Source organism: Loxodonta africana, chromosome 8 (genome assembly GCF_030014295.1).
Source record: "Loxodonta africana isolate mLoxAfr1 chromosome 8, mLoxAfr1.hap2, whole genome shotgun sequence".
Taxonomy (NCBI): Eukaryota; Metazoa; Chordata; class Mammalia; order Proboscidea; family Elephantidae; genus Loxodonta; species Loxodonta africana.
The window spans coordinates 113,114,340-113,136,845 of NC_087349.1; the positions used below are offsets into that span (position 1 = coordinate 113,114,340).

Sequence of the window (22,506 nt, forward strand, 5' to 3'; positions counted from 1 at the left end):
TGTGGCCTGGCAGGAAGAGGGGAGGCTAATGTACAAGGCCAGGTGATAGGGACAGCGAAAAGAAAGTGGATAAAAATGGTGTGGCAGAAGCTGATGGGTGGGGGCACGGTGGGCTGGTAGCTCTTTAGTCGAGCAGCATGGCTTGGCTTGTGGGGAAGTGTTGGGGTTGGCATATGGGGCTGGGTGGGAAGGAGGAAGAAAAGGAAAAAAATGGCTTGGCAGGGCCAGAAGGTGTGCATGGGGTAGACCTGGGGTGACAGCTGGCCAGTAGCTGTCTAGCCAAGCAGTATGTCATGGCCCATCTGGAAGGATTAGAGGTGGCATTCCGGGCTAGGTGGGAAGGAGAGAAGAAAGGGAAATAAAATGGAGAGGCAGCAGCCGGTGTGTGGGTGAGGGGAGGACACAGATTGGTGGTGCGCTAGTAGCTCTCTAGCTGAGTGGCATGGCATGGCTTGTCGGGAAGGTGTGGGGGTGGCATATGTGGCAGAATTGTTAGGGGTGGTAAAGCGTGTTTATCTGGTTACTGTGTACTGGATCTCCTGTTGGGAGCTCCGTGAAGTTGCCTTCCCATACTCCCTGTCTGGGGTCATTTCTGGCTGTGCTTCAAGATGGCAATGCTGTGCCATGTTAGTTGGCATAGGACCTCCACTCCGTATCACTCCTCATTCTCTGTTTTCTTTCAGTTTCTTCCTGCATTCAGTGTTTGATCCCTTTATCCCTTCATTTGATACTTAGGATTCCACAATTGATGTTTGTACCTGTTTTACTTATTTTGGGGGGTCTTTTTTTTTTTGCTGCAGAGGGATGGCATGATGCATCTGTCTAGGGTTCCATGTTGGCTACACCTACAGTCCAGTGTTTTTCAGTGCTGGGTTTTCTCTACATCCAGGCTGATGAAACTCTCACCTGCTTGATTAGAAGCTTCAAGATTTGCTATGATATAGGAAAGCTGGAATGTTACACTAAAATTTTTAAATGCCTTGGACTGAAAGTGAAATATATCACTTAAGCTTATAGCCCATTGGCCAGCATTAGATACACAGTATTGCCTAAATGCAGTGCAGTTGGAAAATGTTAAGAACCATATGTATTTTTTGTAAGTATAAATTATTTCTGCCACAATGGAAGAATAGAGATTTTTTGAGGTTTTGTCTGAAAATTTCTGTTTGTTTTTTATTTTTGAGGATCAAAATATAAACCTGTTATGGTTTGAATTGTGTCCCCCAGTAAGATATGTTAAAGTCCTAGCCCCTGTGCTTGTGAATGTGCCCTTTTTTGGAAACATGGTTTTTCTTTGAAGATATTGTAGTTAGGAGTCCTAGTGGTGCAGTGGTTAAGAGCTACAGCCACTAACTGAAAGATCAGCAGTTTAAATCCACCAGCCACTCCTTGGAAACACTATGAGGCAGTTCTCTTCTGTCCTGTAGCGTCAGTATGAGCCAGAATCAACTCAACAGCAACAGTTTTTTTTTTTTAATTATTATTATTAGTTAAGGAAGTCATAATGGAGTAGAGTGTGTCCTAATCCCTCTTGAATGGTGTCTTATAAAAGGGCAGACTAGACACGGAAACATGGGAAGACACCATGTGAAGATGTATCTACAAGTCAAGGAATACCAAGAGATGCCTGAGGCTACCAAAATCTGGAATAAACAAGGAAGGACCTTCCCCTAGAGTAGACATATAGAGAGCATGGCCCTGCCTATGACCTCAATTTGGAACTCTAGCCTCCAGAATTGTGAAACCATAAATTTATGTTCTTCAAACCCACTGGCCTTGTAGTATTGTATTATGGAAGCCATAGGAAACGTAGAACACTAACTGAATGTTGTATTTGACAAATACATATGGTTTACAAATACATCTGTTTCTCTTTTACTGGTTTCTTTTTATTAAACAGAGAATTCACGTATTAAAGTTTGTTTTCTCGGGGGATTTCTATGTATATAAATATAAGTGACTTTTATTATTGTACACGCTCTGTATTTCTGTCTTCTAAAAGCTTAACCCAAAAGATTGGGATGATTAGAGAAATAATGTAATTATTATGACAAATGTTCAAATTAATATTAAGAACTATAGAGACACATGCCAAATGTTCTGCCCTTAAAACTTAATTGAAGAATTCATGTGGAATAATTATATTACTTTTATTTCAAATTATTGCTTAGATTCCATAAGAATTAACTCATGAAAAGATCAATTATAATCTTATGTTCACAGTATAGTTATATATCTCCTGATACTAACCTAAGTTGACAAGTTTTTTTCCTCCAAAAGCAAGGAGAAGGTTAAACAATTATGACCATGAAATTTTTTAGTCATTTTAACTTTGGAACAACTCATTGCATATGACACCTCTATTCTTTAGTTTCAAATTTTCTGTTAACACATCAATCATCTTTATAAATATTTGTATAGACACTGAATTTTACCTTTCTGGGTGGTGAAAACCTTGGTATTCTTATAAATATTCTTGAGCTTTATTCTGGAACACAGTTAAATTGGAAAATAGCTTGAATCTTTTAAGTCTTGCTTTGAAGATTTGTTAAGTGGGATCTGAGCAGTGTTCAGACTAAGTCTAATTATTCTCCCCCTATCAAGGGCACTGGGTTTTTTTTTATTGAGACAAGATCTTTCTGATTACTTTTTCCAAGGCCTGTGAATCTTGAGTTTGGCCAGTCTGGCTAGTGTTAACAGGCACTCTTACCTCTGTCTTTCCAGATTGTTCTTTTTTCAGCCTTGGGTAGTTTCCACACATGCACTGATGAGTACTCAGCTGAATACTTGAGGGATCCCTCTGCAATTCTCTGGGCTCATTCTGTGTGCAGCTCTCTCTTCTCCGTTATGTTGTACTGCTAATAATACTCACCCAGACTTCCAGCTCCATCTCTTCAACTCGAGGGTCCTCCTCTTCACTGCAGCTGGAGGCGGCAAGCTGAAGTATTTGCAGAGCTCACCTCATTTATTTCCTATTTCTTAGGGATCTGATGTCCAGGATCTTGCAAACTATTATTTCATATATTTTGTTAATTTTTTTTCACTTTTTGTTTATTTGTGGAGTTTGTTTATTTTATTTTGGTTGTCGGAGGTGGGAGTTCTTGATAGCCCATCTCATCTTGGCTAGTGGTAAAAGTCTTCTGGATAAACTTTTGAATCATACAGTGATTTTAAGCTTAAGCATGAAGAGGAAATAGATTCTCTTAAGTTCTCTTCCAACCTATATGTATAAACCCATTGCTGTTCAGCCGATTCCGACTCATAGTGACCCTACAGGACAAAGTAGAACTGCCGCATAGGGTTTCCAAGGAGCGCCTGGTGGGTTTGAACTTCCGTAGCTCTTAACCACAGTACTACCAGGGTTTCCACCTATGTATATAAAAAATATAGGAGATGAAAAAGTGATGGGGAGTGGAGAGAACAAAGAAAAGGTGCCCAATCCTTTCCGACTCTTATTCCTTAAAGTTGGAGCTCCAGCGAGGCTTCAGGACAGAGCATTCAGGCTTCAGTCACGGCAAATAAAGGAAAAGTGAAACAGGAAGAACTTGAGAACACACTTAATTTTCTCTGACCAGCAAACTTCTAAATTTATCTCCACTTCATACCCTGAAAAAGCTGCTAAAAGAATGAATTCTACAGATCAACTGTGAAGTTCTCTGAGGTCCAAATTGCTTATAGTAATGTTTTATAGTAATCCTCCCAAAATTTGTGTTTTCTTCACTTCTTACACTGAGATAGAAGGTTAGAGATATCGAAAGATAAATAAAAGTTAAAGGATTTTTGTATTCTTCTTTATTCCATTCAACATACTAAATGCTAAGCAGCTTTCAAATATTACTTGTGCTGCTTCTAGCTTTTAGCTGAAGTTGAGGTTTCCTGGGTTGGTGTAGCATGGTAAGCAGCGAGATGGGTACAGAAAAATTTAATTTAGTGGATTAAGGTAGCAGGGAGGAGAGATTGGTATAGGAAGTTATCTGATGACATTATTGCCTTTCCTTAGAATATAAGTTACGGGCTTTCTCTTATCTCACTTAGTACACTGAATTGCAGATTTTTATTTAATAAGAATCCAAATAAAATCAGTGCAAGTGTTAAATTTTCTCTCAGTATAGTTAATAAACACTGGGAAAGAGATCTTGATATAATTTCCTTAAAGAAAATCAATGTCTATGTTCTCGAGAAGGAAAAATCATTACAAAAAGGTTTTTGATTCTTCTTTAATGGTAGTTTTACATTTAATTAAATCAGAAATTAGAATGTTATAGTTTAAATGTATCTTTTTATGATATTTTAATTTTTTGAGTACATCTCTGTATCCTTTTCATAGTGGTTGCTTTTGCAATTACTGTATACATACATAGTTTATCGCAGTCTACTGGTACTGATATTTTGCCATTTTAAGTGTAGAAACCTTACTTCCATGTATGCTTGTTTACCATCCATTTTTAAAATATAGCTGCTTTAAGTATTCTCTCTACATACACTGAACACCATATCAGATGGTGTAAAAATTTTTGCTTCGACAACTTGTGAGGAAAAAGCTAGTCTATTTACCCCCATTGTTAATCATTTAATTGTTCTCTGTTTTGGTATTTTCTTTCTGTTTGGAAAACTTTAACCATTCTTTTAGAGTAGGTCTGCAGGTGACAAATTATTTTAGTTTTTCTTTGAGAATATCTCCATTTCTTCTTTATTCCTAATGGATATTTTTGCCAAGTATTGTATTTGAGGTTTGAAATCCTTTTCTTTCATCACTTAAAAAAACTCATCAGCTTCCTTCCGGCCTCTGTGCTTTCAGCCCTATTCTCTATCTCCTCTCCCAGGACTCCTCTGATGACATGAATATCAGATCTTTTAGTATTGTCTCACAGATCTCTGAGGCCCTTTTTATTTTGGTTTCTTTTCAGTCTTTTCTCCCTGTTGTTCAGATTTGGTAATTTCTTTTTTCTGTCTTTAAAGTCACTTGAGTTTTTCATCTGTTCCATCCATTCTACTGGTAAACCTATGCACTGGGTTTTATTTTAGTGGTAATTTTCAGTTCTAAAATTTCTATTTGGACATTCTTTATATCTTCTTTTCCTCTGCTGAGGCTATTTTTCCTTTTTTCAAGTTTGTTCAGAATTTTTAATGTTTATTTTATTTGATATTATTTATTATATTTTGATAGTTTTCTAAAATTTTTATTGTAGTGAGTGCACATAGACAGATTTTGCCATTTCAACGTTTTCTACATTTACAATCCAGTTACTTTAATTACTTTCATCATATTGTGTAGCCATTACCACTGTACATTTGCAGATTTTTCCATAACCCTTAAAGAAGTTCCGTGTGCTTTGTTGAAGCATTTTTACGATGACTGACTTAAAGTATCTTTCAGATAATTATCCCTGTCATTTCAGTTTTGGTGCCTATTGATTGTCTTTTTTCATTGAAGTTGAGGTTTTTATTTATTTTCCTTATTTGGTATGATAATCGGTATGTTATTGAAACATAGACATTTTGGATATTTTGGATGTTTTTAGACTGTGGATTTTATTTAAACTTTCTGTTTTTGATGGCTTCCTCTAACACTGCTTCAGCAGGAAAAGAGGGGTAGCATTACCTCTTTACAATGAGGTTGGGGTAAAATCCAGGTTCCTTAATCAGCCTCTATTGGTACCCAAGAAGGGGAGGCTCCTCATTACTACCGGGCAATGATCAGAGTTCTGCCCCCTACTTGGCCTCCACTGCTACCATGCTGTGTAGGCGCTTGTTACTGTTCCATGGATACCACAAGGAGTGGCCTCATTATAATGAGTGGTGGCGACTTTCCATTAGACCTCCTCTGATACCATCCCAGGGGGAGGGGTAGGGGTGAGTCATCATTGCCAGGTGGGAGTATAAGTCCACGTTTCCCATGTGTTTTCTTTTGACACTGTGGAGCAGCATAGGCTCATTGCTGCCTGGGAGTGGCATGGGGGGTGGGGTTGGTAGTGAAGATATGGAAGTCCAGGGTCCCTACTTGGACTTCTCTGGCACTATTCTATTGGAGAAGTTGGGATGATTCCTTGCAGTCTAGGCAGGGTGAAAGCCTAGGCTCTCCAATCCGCCATTGAGGTGTAGGTGGGGTGGGTCCAAAGTGTTTTCTGTTATGTTTGAATGGTGTGTGGTATAGAAAGCAATTTGGCCTTTGGTTGTGGATTTCTGAGATCCCTGAGTACAGAGGCTCACTTGAGGGCCTGATACTGACTAATCCTCACAAGCCATGTTGTAATTTATCTTGGCAACGTGATGAGGCCAGTAAAGGCTGTGGAAGACAGAAGTTCAATGGAATTTCCAGTTTGGAGAAAATGGATATCTGCTCTTGGGAATATAAATAAGCATGTCTCCTGGGGACATGGAAGCTCTGTGCTGGGACTCCTCCCATTTTTCGTCTTGTGAGTCTCTTCACTTGTATCCTTTTGTGTTTTATTAAAGTTGTTTTCACACGTATAGTGTCTCCCATGAGCTCTGTGAACCATTCCAGAAAATTATCAGACCCAAAAGAGGTGGGGGAACCAGTCGATCTGAAGTGGGGGGAGTCATGTGTACTCCTGGGCCTTTGGCTGTTACACTGAGGAAGTAAAAGAAATCCCAGATTTGAAACCGGCTAGCCTGAAGTGGAGGGAGTCATGTGGACACCTGAGCTTGCAGTTGGTACCTGCCGACCCACCCCAAGGTGGCTGGGAATTAGGGAGAAAAGCGTCCGCTGGTGTGATGTAAAAGGAGTCAGCAAGGACTCCAGAGCTTGTGAATGATACTCACTGACCCAGCCTAGGTGGCTGGAGGGGCTGAATGAGCAGCTGAAGTTTGAACTGAATAGGGAGAGAAGCTGAGATTTCCAAATGACACGGCTGGCATGTGGAGTGGGATTTGTCACCCACCACATAATTTGGTTTCAGAAGTGGGTGATTTTGGTTTCCCTGGACTGGTTTGTGCAATAGGTGCAATGAGCAGGGTCTCCTAGATTGGCCCCTGACTGCACAGATGGTGTACAGTGGTTTTTGTTGAAATGTTTTCTGTCTTGCTAGGTTGTTCTTTTCCTGGCCTGTTGGTTAGAGAGAGCATGTTTTTGTTGGGGCTTATTTTTGTCTACACCACTTGGGTGTTTCAAGTTGCTGGCTTTTTCAGCTCCAAGCCTAGGATATATGAGGCCAGAAAAAACAAAAAACAAACAAACAAAAAAGCCTCATCAGTGTTGTTCATTGGTCCAGAGGTCTTTAGCTGGTCTGCCTTCTTTTTACCTTTAGGAATCTTCTTATGTTTTAAATACGATGCCTGGGGTTTTAAGTTACATTTAGCAGGAGGACTAGGGAAAAATATATCTATTCCATCTTTTTCTTAGAGGAAATCACAAAATTTTTTTTTTGTTTTAAATTTTGATAATCCTAATTTAAGTGTTTCTTTTTCTTTTTTCTTTTATTTTTTGTGCTGTATTTAAGAAATTTTCATGTACACCTAAGTTGTAAAGATTTTCTTTGATGTTGGTTTCTAGACATTACAGCTTTTGTGTTTAGTTCACTGGTCCACAACCAAGTCAGTGTTTGTGTATGTTGTAAAGTAAGTTCAAAGTTCATTTTTACCCTGTGAGTTTCCAGTTGTTCCAGAACCGTTGGTTGAAAAGTCAGTCCTTTACTCACTCAATTATTTTCATGACTTTTTTGCAAAGAAGTTGAGCATATAAGCATAGGTCTATTTCTGAATTATACTCTTTATATCTATCATTACACAGATATTACACCATTTTGATTACCATATAACAGTTCTTGAAATCAGGTCCTGTAGGTCCTTCATCTTTGTTCTTTTTCAATGTTTTGCCTATTTTAGGTAGTTTCCATTTCCAAATAAATTTTAGAATAAACTTGTTAATACCTTTCAGAATCACTACTGAGATTTTGATTGAAAATATGTTGTATCTATAAATGTTTGGTAAGAATTGACATCTTAATTTAGCCTTCCCATCCATGAACCTAGTAGAGTTCTCTATTTATTATTTAGGTCTGAACAATGTTTTAGATTTTTCAGTTGTAAGGTCTTGTATATAGTAGAAGTTTATATATATTTTTATTTAATGTTATTGAAAACTTTTCTAACTTTCAGGTTCTAATTGGTGCTCATATATAGAAAAACTTTTTTTGTGTGTGTGTGCATGGCATTGTTGATATGTGCAAACGAGTCAGTTCTGACTCATAGCAACCCTGTGTACAAAAGAATAAAACACTGCCCAGTCCTGCACATACTCAAAATCCTTGCTATGTTTGAGCCCATTGTTGTAGCCACTGCGTCAATCCATCTCATTAAGGGTCGTCCTCTTTTCGTTGACGCTCTACTTTACCAAACATGATGTCCTTCTCCCGGAATCAGCCCTCCTAATAACACGTCCAAAGAACATGAGATGAACACAGACTTGTTCATTCTTCTGGCAGTCGAAGGCATACACAATATTCTTCGCCAACACTATAATTCAAATGAATCAATTCTTCTTTGGTCTTTCTTATTCATTGTCCAGCTTTTGCATGCATATGAGGCAGTTGGAAATATCATGGCTTGGATCGGGGTACCTTAGTCCTCAAAATGGTATCTTTGCTTTTTAACACTTTGAAGAGGTCTTTTGCAGCAGATTTGCATAGTGAAATATGTTATTTGATTTCTTGACTACTGCTTCCATGGACGTTGATTGTGGATCCAAGTAAAATGAAATCCTTGACAACTTCAGTCCTTTCTCCACTTATCATGATGTTGCTTATTAGTCCAGTTGTGAGGATTTTTGTTTTCTTTATGTTGAGGTGTACTCCATACTGAAGGCTGTGGTATTTGATCTTCATCAGTAAGTGCTTCAAGTCGTTTTCACTTTTAGCAAGCAAGATTATGTCACCTGCATATCGCAAGTTGTTAATGAGCTTTTCTCCAATCCTGCTGCCATGTTCTTCATATAGTCCAGCTTCTTAGATTATTTGCTCAGTACATAGATCGAACAAGTATGGTGAAAGTATACAACCCTGACACACACCTTTCCTAACTTTAAACTAGGCAGTATCCCGTTGTTCCGTTTGAACTACCGCCTCTTGATCAGTGTACAGTTTTCACATGATTACAATTAAGTGTTCTGGAAGCCCCATTCTTTGCAGTGGTACTCATAATTTGTTATGATCCACACAGTCAAATGCGTTTGCATAGTCAATAAACACAGGTAAAGATCTTGCTGGTATTCTCTGCTTTCAGCCAAGATCCACCTGACATCAGCAATAGCATCCCTGGTTCCCTGTCCTCTTCTGACTCCAGTTTGAATTTCTGGCAGTTCTCTGTTGATGTACTGTGGCAACCATTTTTGAATTATCTTCAGCAAAATTTTGCTTGTGTATGATATTAATGATATCGGGCAATAATTTCCACATTCTGTTGGGTCACTTTTCTTTGGAATCGGTACAAATTTGGATCTCTTCCAGTCAGTTGGCCAGGTAGCTATCTTGCAAATTTCTTGGCATAGACTAGTGAGTACCTCCAGAGCTGCATCTGTTTCCTGAAACATCCCAGTATTTTGTCAATTCCTGGAGCCTTGTTTTTCGCCAGTGCTTTCAGTGCAGCTTGGACTTCTTCCTTTAATACCATCAGTTCTTGATCATATGCTACCTCCTGAAATGGTTGAACATAGACCAATTCTTTTTGGTACAGTGACTCTGTATATTCATTCCACCTTCTTTTGATGCTTGCTGCATCATTCAATATTTTTTTCATAGACTCCTTCAAAATTGCAACTCCAGGCTTGATTTTCTTCTTCAATTCTTTCAGCTTGAGAAATTCCAAGCATGTTTTTTCCTTTCGTTTTTCTAACTCCAGGTCTTAGCGCATTTCTTTATAATACTTTATCTTCTTGAACCACCTTTTGCAATCTTCTGTTCAGGCCTTTTACTTCATCATTTCTTCTTTTTGCTTTAGCTGCTCTGCATTCAAGAGCAAATTGAAGAGTCTCATCTGATATCTGTTTTGTTCTTTCTTTCCTGTCTTTTTAATGTCCTCTTGCTTTCTTCATGTATGATGTCCTTGATGTCATTCCACAACTCGTCTGGTCTACGGTCATTAGCATTCAATGCATCAAATCTATTCTTGAGAAGTTAAGTCGACAAGATCCTAAATACAACCTTGAGTATATCTCTAAATTCAGGTGGGAAATGCTCAAGGTTGTATTTAGGATCTTGTCGACTTGTTTTAATTTTCTTTAGTTTCAACTTGAACTTGCATATGAGCAATTTTTGGTACATGGCATATAATTGGGGTTTATTTTAAATCTAGTTGATAATTTCTGCCTTTTAATTGGAATATATAGAACAATTACATTTATTTCGGTTATCAATATGTTTGAGTTTAAATTCACCGTCTTGCTATTTCTCCTATATTTGTCCTATCTGTACATTTTTTCTTTTATACTGCTTTCTTTTTCATTGGTTGATCAATTATTTAGTGGATTGTGTTAATATGTGTGTCAGTGAGTGTGGGTGTATTTTTTTAATCCATTTTATGGCTTTACTTTGGCGGATGCTTTATTATTTACAAATCATAATTACTCCTGTATGTGGATTGGGTTTTGCCGTTTCATTATGTATTTTTTACCCTGGTTTTCTATTCTTAAGTTTGGGTCCCTCTCTGTCTTCTTTTGGACTGATCTAATGTTTTTAAAACAGATTTTCCTATGTTGTTTAGATGTTATACATTCTTTTTTTTTTTTACTTTTAGTAGTTTTTCTTCAGATTTTAACATATATAATTGACAACAGAACCAACCTAATTTATTTTACCTTTCTAAAAAATACAAAAGCCTTAAAGTCCTGTAACTTTCCTGACCCCTTCCACCGTTCATGGCTTGTTTCCCAGTGTTTTAGTTAGTTTTTTTTTTTTTTTTTTAATTTTTCCAATTATTTTTCTATCATTAAGATTGTTTGAGAAGCTCAGTGTCCGTTTAGGTTTACCCACAGCTTTATTCATTATGTTGTTGGCCCTTCCTTCTTGCATCTCAGTTTCTCCTTCTGGCCATTTTTCTTTTTTGAGAATTCATTGCGCCTCCTGAGTCTGAGGATTCATTGCCATCTTCAGTTTTTGAAAATATTTAGCCAAAATCCTTTCAAAAAAAAATTTTTTTTTTGCATTTGGTTCTCTGAAATTTTACTAGATATATTTTAGATTTTCTCATTAATTTCTCCATCTCTATTTTATCATCTTAACATTTTTCTACCTGTTTATATACTATATTCTTGAGTGATTTCTTTAGATACTTACTGTATTTTATCTTTCTGTTTCCATCTGCAGCTAAATTGTTGTTCAGCCTGTCCATTGAGTTTTCAATTTCAATTCTATATGTATATATATTTTTTTCATATTGACCCCTTTTCAACAGAACTTCTTGTTTTTTCTCTTGGTATCATTTTCTTTTTTGATGTTTCCATTCAATTCTTATGTCTTTATGTATTTTAAACACATATATTTGTATTTTAGATAACTGCAATTTCACTATATGAATTTCTTAATAGTCTAATTTGGCTGTTGTTTTTTATCATGGTGACTTATTTCATCATGTACTTCATAATTCTGGATGATGATGTCATGTTTATCACTCTGTCTATTTAGCTTAGTTTGTGTGTGTATTACTGTAGAGTTTTATGTTTGCTTTTGCCCAATGTCTCAGGGTTGTTCACAGCAAAGACCGAATTTTAAGCTGATTTTTTAGTTTGAGATATTTTAGACCACACAGAAAATGCATATAAAGTTCCCAACCCACTTTAAGGCAGACCATTGTTTAGGAATTCTTAGAGGAGTTCCACTCTGGCCCTCTCTGCTTTGACAGAGAAGCTTTCTTCTTTCTCTCTCTCTTTTTTTTTTTTTTGTTCATTTATCTTTTTCCTGTCCACTGGTTCACTTAGAGTCTTGCTCTCTTTTTACAAGTTGAAGACTTTTCTCTTGCTCTCTTTAGGCTGGTAAATTATAACACCCTGGAATACTGAGATTATCACAGTATCAATTATGGACCCAGCTAATGTTAGGTTTGCAGATTTTTCTCATTTTTACTTTCCTTCTTTCCTTTCTTCTTTCCTTCCTCCCCCAACCCCAGCTTTTATTTTTTCTCTGATTATTGCAATGTAGCTACACAAAATCTTTGTTCTCTTTTATTCTGCTAGAAGATTTATAGCAGGAAGATTTTCAAGACATCTCGTACCAGAAAGATGTTTACCCGTGTTTCATTGATTATTCAGAGGCATTCAACTGTGCAGATCATAACAAATTATGGATAACATTGAGAAGAATGGGAATTCCAGAACACTTAATTGTGCTCATGAGGAACCCTCACATAGATCTAGAGGCAGTTGTTCGAACAGAACAAGGGGATACTGTGTGGTTTAAAGTCAGGAAAGGTGTATGTGAGGGTTGTATCCTTTCACCATACCTATTCAATCTGTATGCTAAGCAAATAATCTGAGAAGCTGGACTATCTGAAGAAGAGCGGGCCTTCAGTATTGGGGAAAGACTCATTAACAACCTGCATTATGCAGATAACACAACCTTGCTTGCTGAAAGTGGAGAGGACTTGAAGCACTTACTAATGAAGATCAAAGACTACAGCCTTCAGTATGGATTGCATCTCAACATAAAGAAAACAAAAATCCTCACAACTGGACCAATGAGCAACATCATGATAAATGGGGAAAAGACTGAAGTTGCCAAGGATTTCATTTTACTTGGATCCATAATCAATAGCCATGGAAGCAACAGTCAAGAAATCAAAAGACACATTACATCGGAAAAATCTGCTGCAAAGGACCTCTTTGAAGTATTAAAAAGCAAAGATGTCACCTTGGTGTGCCTTACCCAAGCCATGGTGTTTTCAGTCACCTACTATGCATGTGAAAGCTGGACAGTGAATAATGAAGACCGAAGAAGAATTGATACCTTTGAATTGTGGCGTTGGAGAAGAATACTGAATATATCATGTGCTACCAAAAGAATAAACAAATCTGTCTTGAAAGAAGTGCACCCAGAATGCTCCTTAGATGTAAGGATGGCGAGACTATGTCTCACATACTTTGGACGTGTTGTCAGGAGGTTCAGTCCCTGGAGAAGGACATCATGCTTCATAAAGTAGAGGGTCAGCAAAAAAGAGAAAGACCCTCAATGAGATGGATTGACACGGTGGCTGCAACAGTGGGCTTAAGCATAAGAGTGATCGTAGGGATGACCAGGACCGGGCAGTGTTTCGTTCTGTTGTACATAGGGTTGCTATGAGTTGGAACCGACTTAATGGCCCCTAAAAATAACAACAGTATACCACGTGGTTGGAAATGGGGATTTTGTATTTTTATTTCATTTTTACCTGCCCACTGCCTAACTTATCTCCTTGCTTTTTCCTGTGAGAAAAACAAATCAAAACAAAAACCTAACTTAATATGCCAAATATACCAGGTTGAATCTCTAATAATTTCAAAATATAAATTACAATTTGTCTTTAATTTTTCTTCTAAGAGCTTAATTTTTTAATGCAAATTTAAATTCTTGTGGAACAACCACCACTTCAATGGCATCACTAAGGGAAAAGTATTATTTCTTGCCTTTGCTTCAGGATTGAAGTAGCCCACAAATCATCAAATGAGAGACTTCTGTTGTGAAGTCCTGAGATTCATTATACTTCTTATAGGTAAATTATAACTCTCATAGAATTCAAATTATTATTTAACCTTTTCCTTTCTTCCTCCTCCCTTTGGTTCTGCTTTCAAACTTTGTGTCATAGCTCTCTTTCTAATTCACTGACAGACATGAAACTAACAATTTTGTTTTTGATTAATCATTTTCTAGAGTCTCTACTGGAACATTTTATTATGAAATCTAGACACTGCCTCCTTTCATTTGTTGTCTGAGCACCAAAGTTGCCAATTTCTTCTACCCAAATTCACAAATCTTTCCAGTCCGTCCAAGACACCTCTAAGTATCTATTTTATTTCTCTTTTCTTAATTCCAACCCTATTCAATGACTATATGTGTTTTCCCAAAGATCCCAAAAGTAACCAGAGGGATGTATCTTACAGGTTTAATAGCCATCTGGTAGATATTAGTTCTCCCCGTGGGTGACACAATAGTTAAGAGCTACAGCTGCTCATCAAAAGGTTGGCAGTTCAAATCCACCAGCTGCTCTTTGGAAACCCTATGGGGCAGTTATATGCTGTCCTATAGGGTGGCTATGAGTCGAAATTGACAGCAACAGGTTTGGTTTTTCTGGTTTAGTGGAAACTGGAGCACTAATTAGATTCTGATCTTGTACAATATATGTTACTTGTTATCTATCCAGGAACTCCCTTAATTGTGGGTAGTTTTTGTCGGCTTGATTTTCTGGACTAACCTAGAGCAAATAGTAAACCTTTTCCATTCATCCTTATTCACTGTAACTTGGCATGGCCAGTGGAGCAGACTGTTGTATTTAAAACAAGCTGTTCAATTTCTACATGCAAAACTTCATATATTTATAGACTGTTCATTGTTGAAAGAGTAGGGGTTTCATTTTCCAGTCTTGTAACCAAATGACCAGTCATTATAAAGCATATTCCTTCTATGTATACTCAATCATTCTATGAAGTTTTTTTTATGAGGCAAGGGGGAGCATGGGAGAATTAGAGTGGTCTAATTAATATGCCTGAATAGACATGGGATTTTTTTTTTTTAATCCAGTGTCTATTCAGGCATATTAATTCTTTGTGTCTTCAGCCAAATGATTAATTTATGGACAGTCCCAAAAATGTGATTTATTCTTATATCGTTCAAATGGTCCAAAAAGCTTTACTTTTTAATCTGCAGTCCTTATCCAACCTAAGTTTTCCTCAGTTTCACTCTTTCTCTGGTGCAAAGTATTAACGCCATATCAACCATCAGCATATTCAGTACAAGAACATTCAGTTAATGATTCAAATAAGTTTTTATCTTCTTTTTATTTGTATTAACTAGTGGATCTAGATGCTTCTTTTTAGAGGGAAAATAGGGAACAGAAATCTGATTTATATGATCATTAGCTTCATTCATTTTTCTTGGACGGGGGAAGGGGACTAGAAAGCTGAGTGATTATGAATATGTCTCCTGAAACATTTCATTTCAGTCTAGCAATAAGTAGGATTAAATAAATACCACATTTATTTGCCTCTTAAGTATTTCATTGGGGTCCTGGTGGTGCAGTGGTTAAGAACTCTACTGCTATCTAAAAAGGTCACCAGTTCTAATCCACTAGCCGCTCCTTAGAAACCCTTTGATGCAGGTCTACTCTGTCCTGTAGGGGCGCTATGAGTCAAAATTGACTCAATGGCATTGGGTTTGTAAGTACTTCATTAAGCAAAATCATATGGTTGACCATGTAATACGTAAAAAATCCATTAGAATTTATCAAAAATCAAGGAAAACTGTTTAAACTGTGGAAGTTAGTAACTGAGTAATAGAACAAGAGGGGTTGTATATTTCGGTTGAATTTAGTATATTAAAAATCATTTTTTACAATCGTTCATATAAATTTTATGGAAGTGGTACAATTTACAAAAACTGAGTATGTTGAAAAGGTACACCGTTAATAGTTATATATTAGCATGTGTCAGTCTGTCCATACTTCTAACTAGAGGTACAGTTTTACGATTTAACATGGTAGAATTGAGCAGAACTAGCTTGTAGAGGGATTGAACTCATGACAATACCTCATACTTTAACAGGTAGAGCTTATGAGTCTCAGAAAAGTACAAACCTCTTGTTAATTTTAGGAGTCAAGCCAGAGTAATAATTATAAAGATAATTATAGATAAGAACGATGCCTTAATTATTTTGTAAACTTAATTTTTTGAACACAGAGCTAGAAGTTGTAATGTGTCTTATTCTTGTTTGAAACCCAGTATTTCGTTGTGGAATGAGTGGAGGGTATGCCTCCGGATAAGCTGCTTAAACATTTTTAAACTTTCAGTCCCTTGGAGTAAATTTAGTTCCAAAGAACTGTCTCGATTTTGCTCAGATGCCTAGCCATATATTATTCAAAATCAAAAGAGATCAAAAGGTTTAGTTATATATCTGAACAAATACTTTGTGTTATATGTGGAAGCATGTTTAGAAATATTTGAGATTTAGAGATGACTTTTTTTGTTTTTGCGTGTCTTATTTATATCCGATGAACACAAGAAAAAAGAAATAACCCAAAACATTGTTTCCCTTAACTCTAAATACATAAGCAACCTTATTTGTTCTTAAAGTACATTTATTTACATAAAGGAAGCTAATAATTTATTTTCAAATTGTATTTATGTTTTAGGCTAAAAATCTCATAGAGAGATTTTTTAATCAACAAGTAGAAGTTCTAGGCAAACGTGCAGAGCCATTGCCTGAAATATACTATATTGAAGGTACCCTCCAAATGGTTTGGATTAATCGCTGCTTTCCAGGGTATGGAATGAATGCCCTTATACATCCAAAGTGTCCTGAGTGCTGTGGTATGTAATGAACTCTGATATCATTTTTTTATATTTATAAAAATTCACTTATTTTTATTATGCCTATCGCATATTTTCACTATCATTTGAATATTCTTTAGCTTATTTGAAGTCATGTTTTTGAAAAGACTATGTGAATCTGAAGATGTAAAAGAAATAAAGCTGGTTGAATTCCAGTCTTGGTATTAATATTACAGCAAAGAGAGTTAGTGGCATTAGGCAGTTGTCTTAGAGAAGATACAAGTAATTAACAGTTTTGAGTTACTTAGCGTTGTTGTCAATTGTTGTTCTTGATAGTTGCCTAGAGTTGGCTGCAACTCGTAGTGACCCCACATACAACAGAACTAAACATTGCTCAGGTCTTTGCCGTATTCGTGGTCATCGATATGCTCAGGTCCATTGCTGTAGTCACTGTATTTTGAATGCCTTCCAACCTCGGGGCCTCATCTTCCAGTGCAGTGTCATTGGCTGATTTTTTAAAAGTATTTCACCAGGCCTTTCTTCCTAGTCTGCTTTAGTCTAGAAGCTCTGCAGAAACCTGTCCACCCTGGGTGACCCTTTTGATATTTAAAATATCAGTGGCATAGCTTCCAGCATCCTAGCAACACACAAGTCCTACAGTATGACACACTGACAGACGGGTGGTGGCACTTAGAGTTACTTACCCTGAAGGAGCCAAATGATATTTTGTTTGTAATCCATTATTGATGGGTCTGGGTTTGTATAGTCTAAGGTAGGTATCTTTTTTATTATTATTATTTTTTCCTTTTGGAATAAGTATACAATTCTTCTATTACCAATTGTTTTTTTAAGACTTTTAATTCTAGCACTAAAGGATCTGAGCGACTAGCTGAAGTTTATCCATCTTCATCCTTATTGTAGAAGAGAGTTCTGTAGAGATTGCTGGCTTAGGATGAGTACTTAGATTCAGAGTCTTTGAATATCTATTATTAGGAATTGAGTGAGACCATTTTCAGTCTTTAAAGACTTTCTAATATAAAAAAATAAACATTTTTTTTTATATAAATGTCACTAAATTGGTATCATTTTGGTTCAGTTTTCTGTTGTTATTTTGTGCTCTTTCTACTCTCTTTAATTAGATTAAAAGGCCTCATACAATAGAGCATGAAACATTCTTTATGCTTTGCTTTATTTGACTTGATTTTGCTTTTAAATTTGTTTTGTGGTTTTTTGTTTAAATGTATTACATACCTATACAAATATACATATTTGACAAAATGTACTAAAAAGGAAATATAAATCCAAAAATAAAGCATTTCCAAATTCTAACTTTTTATAATCTGTGACTGTGTATATCAGCCTAGAGCACAGATAAGGATGAAAAAAAGGCTTGGAAATACCAAGCAAAGAAATCAGAACCCAGTAGCTTAGTTGTCTGTTTATATGCATTTATATTTTCATTCAGTAAAGTTTTAAGATGAGCTAAAATTGGTAAAATATTTGCTCTTATTAATTCCAGTGATTTTGGAGTAATTAAAATAGCTCTTTAAAATGAAGTAATATTTTCAAGTATCTAAGAAATACAAATAATTTTACCATTCTAAAACATTTTCTGCGTTTATGAAATTTTAGGCAATGACACAATTGTCAGGTTCTGTAATTCCATCATGTAATTATAAAATTCAATTTATTATGTGCAGTATATTTGACCAAATTCAATGATCAATTACTATATTCCAGACATCAGACCCCATAAGAAGAATACAAGAGAACATATAAATCTCAATATTCTGTCTCTCATATACTGTTTCGAGAATTATGTGGTCTCTGCCCACAGAATTTAGAGACAAAGGAAATGCATAGACAAGACAGGGAACAAGAGACTGTTAAGTTGTGGAAAAGAGATGGAAAGGAGATAAGGTAAAGAAAACTGAGTTAGAAATGGGTTAAATCTTAGAGGATTAATGTAGTTGAGATGTCTGTCTGGATGATTTGAGACTTGACGTAGGACTTTGAAGAATGATTCCGGGTTAGTAAGTACAATCCAAGCAAGGGCATCAGTGAATATCAGTGGGGGAATTTAGCTAACTTGGGCTAGAGGGTTGGTATACTGAGAACTAGGAAACATAACAGAACTTGATTAAAAAAATGGATGATTTAAAATCGAATTAGGCAATAGGAGACACCTTTGAGAAGCCAAAAAACCCAGGGCCATAGAGTTGATTCTGACTCATAGCGACCCTATAGAATAGAGTACAACTGCCCCATAGAGTTTCCAAGGAGCGCCTGGCGGATTTCAACTGCCGACCCTTTGGTTAGCAGCCGTAGCACTTAATCACTATACCACCAGGGTTTCGAGAAAATTTATTTTTATAATTGTCGATAGGTCCGTTATTTTTTTCTACAGATTTTTTTTTTATTGTCCTTTATGTGGTCGATAGTTTATTAACTAGTGATTTGCTAAATTTTAAATTTTATTTTGTGGTAAACTAAGATTTTTAATTTAGAAGTCCCTGTGTGCGGTTATCATCTCTACGGTCTAATTAACCAATATTAAGCTCCTTGTTTTGAACAAACTAGGGCTTATTAAAATATAATATGACTTTCAGGTCCTCATTACACACAGTATTTTTTGTCCATATTACATAAGGTGATCACTCTACCATTTTAAAACAGCACATAATCATTCTCCAAACTGAAAGTATAAAATATATTCATGGTGACACTAGTTACAAGACAAAATTAACGTATTGAAAGAACTTAAAATCTGTGGAAGTGTGAAATGAAATCCTAGATAGAAGCACATAAAATATATGGCCATTTTATGAAATGACTTATTTCCGGAATGAAAATGCACTAAGTTTATGTTCAGTAAAAAAGATTGATTTAAGTCAGGTCATATTTGTTATCTGAGAGAAGTTTATTTACTTTTTCTTTTTATGATATCTTCCTTTGCCCATTTAATTTTTACCTCTAGAAGGCAAAGATTATTTACTTATAAATTAGGTGGGACTCAACATTTCTACTTCTTTTCTAATTTATTTAGCAATTTTTAATTAATGTTCACTATAAAATTTCTCTATAGCTGTACATTTCACAGTGCTTATTTATCTGTGATTCTTGTCAGCAGTTTTGACACTGCAAAAAGAAAAAGCTTTAATCAAATTCATGAATCATAGGTGCCTCACAATTTCATAATTTGTATCAAGCTACAACAGCCAAAAACCAGATAGAATATAGTATTTTCTGATTAAATTTTGTCTGAACACAGATTCTGAAATGTATTGTACTATATAATTTCTATTATTTCTAGTTAACCATCTTTGAAACTTTGTCCCATCTATTCTTCTTTCCCCATTTTATCACCTCAAAAAACCACTTATGGGTCAAATAACATTTTTTTTTTTACATGCTTCCCCTTCTCCACACCTACCTCTGTTTAAACTCTGACAACAGTTTTAAAATGTAATGTATATCAAAATTACATGAAGGTTTTTTCAAAAATACACTCAAAGATAGAGAACTAGACATCTGCATTATAATAAGTTCCGTAGGAGATTCTCATGCACATGAAAGTTTAGGAAATCTTGAATATTAATGTTAATAGACAATACCTGGACAGAATGCCAATCCTCCTACTGGGGCAACAGACTCTTTGCCATTGACTATTATGGATTGAGGAGCCCTGGTGGCACAGCATTTAAGAGCTATGGCTACTAACAGAAAGCTCGGCAGTTGGAATCTGCCAGGTGATCCTTGGAAACCTTATAGGGCAGTTCTACTCTGTCTTCTAGGGTCACTGTGAGTTGGAATCCACCCATTGGCAATGGGTTTGGTTTGGTTTTTTGGTTTGCTGTCGGGTTGATTCCAACTCATAGCAACCCTAGAGGGCAGCGTAGAACTGTTCTGTAGGGCTTCCTAAGCTGTAATCTTTATGGGGGCCGATTGCCTGTTCTTTTCTCTCATGGAGCGGCTGGTGAATTTGAACCACCAACTTTTCAGTTGGCAGCCAAGCACTTTATCCACTGTGCCACTAGGGCTCCTTTATTAAATCAGTTCATTAATTTTTTGTCAAGAATACCAAAGAAATAATGCTCTCATTCTTCATAACTTATTATTTGGAATGATAACTTTGATCTCTTAGTTAAGGTGCTATCTGCCACATTTCTGCACTGTAGAATAACTTTTGTATGTCTTTGTAATCAGTGTCTTGTTAGAAATACTTTGCGACTATGGAAATATGCTGATGTTACCATCCACTGATGATACTTGCCTGTGAAATCCGTTAATGTGTTTGCCTAATGTCAGTTTTCTATATTCATTATTTCTTATATGTTTATTGACTGGGATTATACCCTAAGGGAGAGCTGTTTTCTCTCCATTTATTTATTTATTGTTACTTATTTGTTTGTAAGTATGGACTCATCAATATTTTATTCTTTGATTTATAATCCATTGCTATCATTATTTATTTTGCTGCTCAGTTTGTCCCAGATTTACCCCTTGCAAACTCTCTCAAGTAGATTCTGTATTCTTTACACATTTACACATGCCCTCATAATTTTTTGAGGACTTTCTTGCTTTCTGGCACCACAAGATACTCCAGGCATACCTGTGTTTTCCCTATTTCTCCAAGGAGCTCTGCTTCTTTTTAATGGATAATGGTACTTAGAAGCCCAGACCTGTATGATAAGTGTGCTCATTGCTACTGGCTTGTCATTGCTTCTAAGGCTTGTCAAGAAACAGAGCTAGGAAATGTATGTATGCATAATCACACGTCCATACATACACATCAGTATTTATTTATACATCTATCCATCTTATATGAATTAAAATCCATGGGGTTTTACTCATGCCTCCAATTCGTATCACATACCTCAAGGTTCATTCTGCTCTTCCCATTTTCTTATTTGGAAATCCTTTCTGTAATATTGAGATTTATAGATGTTATTGGTTACATTATTTTCTCAATTCTAGTATATGTGTAAAGTAGCTTTAGAATTACTAACCCTATATAAAACAAATTCACCAACTGGAGTGCAGTACTTGTGTACAGTTTTTTTGTTTGTTTTGCTTTATCTTTAGCCTTCACTATACAGTTAAAAGGAAACCCTGGTGGTGTAGTGGTTAAGTGCTACGGCTGCTAACCAAAGGATCGGCAGTTCGATTCCACCAGGTGCTCCTTGGAAAATCTGTGGAGCAGTTCTACTTGGTCCTATGGTTTTTATACAGTTAAAAATGCTGTTTTTCAACATAGGATCATTATTTTATTCATTTGTAATGGTTTATATTTCATTATGGACCCCCCAACATCCTGATTGATTTTTATTTAATTATAAATTAGGGATGCAAACTCATTAGTTTCTGGTTTATCCTTGCTGTATTGCTTTTTCACAAATGAACTTTATATGTGAATCTTTTTCTATATGCTATTTTTTCTTATATGAATAGTAGCATATGATGCATACTGTTTAGAACTTTGTTCTTTTCACTTCACAAAAGATCCTGGAAATCACTCCATACTTACTCATATAGATATTTCTTATCTTTCTTTATAGCTGCATGGTACTTCATTGTGTGGATGTACCATGGTTTATTTAACCATTCTCTTATGCCTGGGCATTTAGTTTGTTTCTAATATTTTAAAATTATAACTTTGTGCATATGTATCTTCATCTTATTAGAGATATATCTTTAAGGTATATTCCCAGAAGTGAGATTGCTGAGTAAAAGGTAAGTTTATATGTAGTTTGATTAGGTGTTGCCCAGTTCCCTTCCAGAAGGGTAGAGTCTGTTTATATGCCCACTAGTCAAAAGAAGATGTTGACATATTTCTAAATTTTCATTAATCTGATATATGAGTAATGATATCTTAGTTTTGGTATAAGTTGAAATTTTCTCTTATGTTTTTTATGTTAAATTTGTTTTTTACATGTATGAGAACCATGCCCATACCCCGTGCTGTCAAGTTGGTTCAGATTCATAGCAACCTTATAGGACAGAGTAGAACTGCCCCATAGGGTTTCTAAGGAGCGGCTGGT

At 36.0% G+C, this 22,506-nt stretch overlaps 1 protein-coding gene across 1 annotated transcript in view; it reads left to right on the forward strand.

Moving 5' to 3' along the window:
* ZPBP (zona pellucida binding protein) overlaps positions 1-22,506 on the forward strand; it is a 202,016-nt gene that overhangs the window by 84,164 nt on the left and 95,346 nt on the right. The window contains exon 7 of the mRNA XM_003407109.4: positions 16,327-16,504. Coding sequence (XP_003407157.1) covers positions 16,327-16,504 — 178 coding nt within the window. The remainder of the gene's footprint in view (positions 1-16,326; positions 16,505-22,506) is intronic.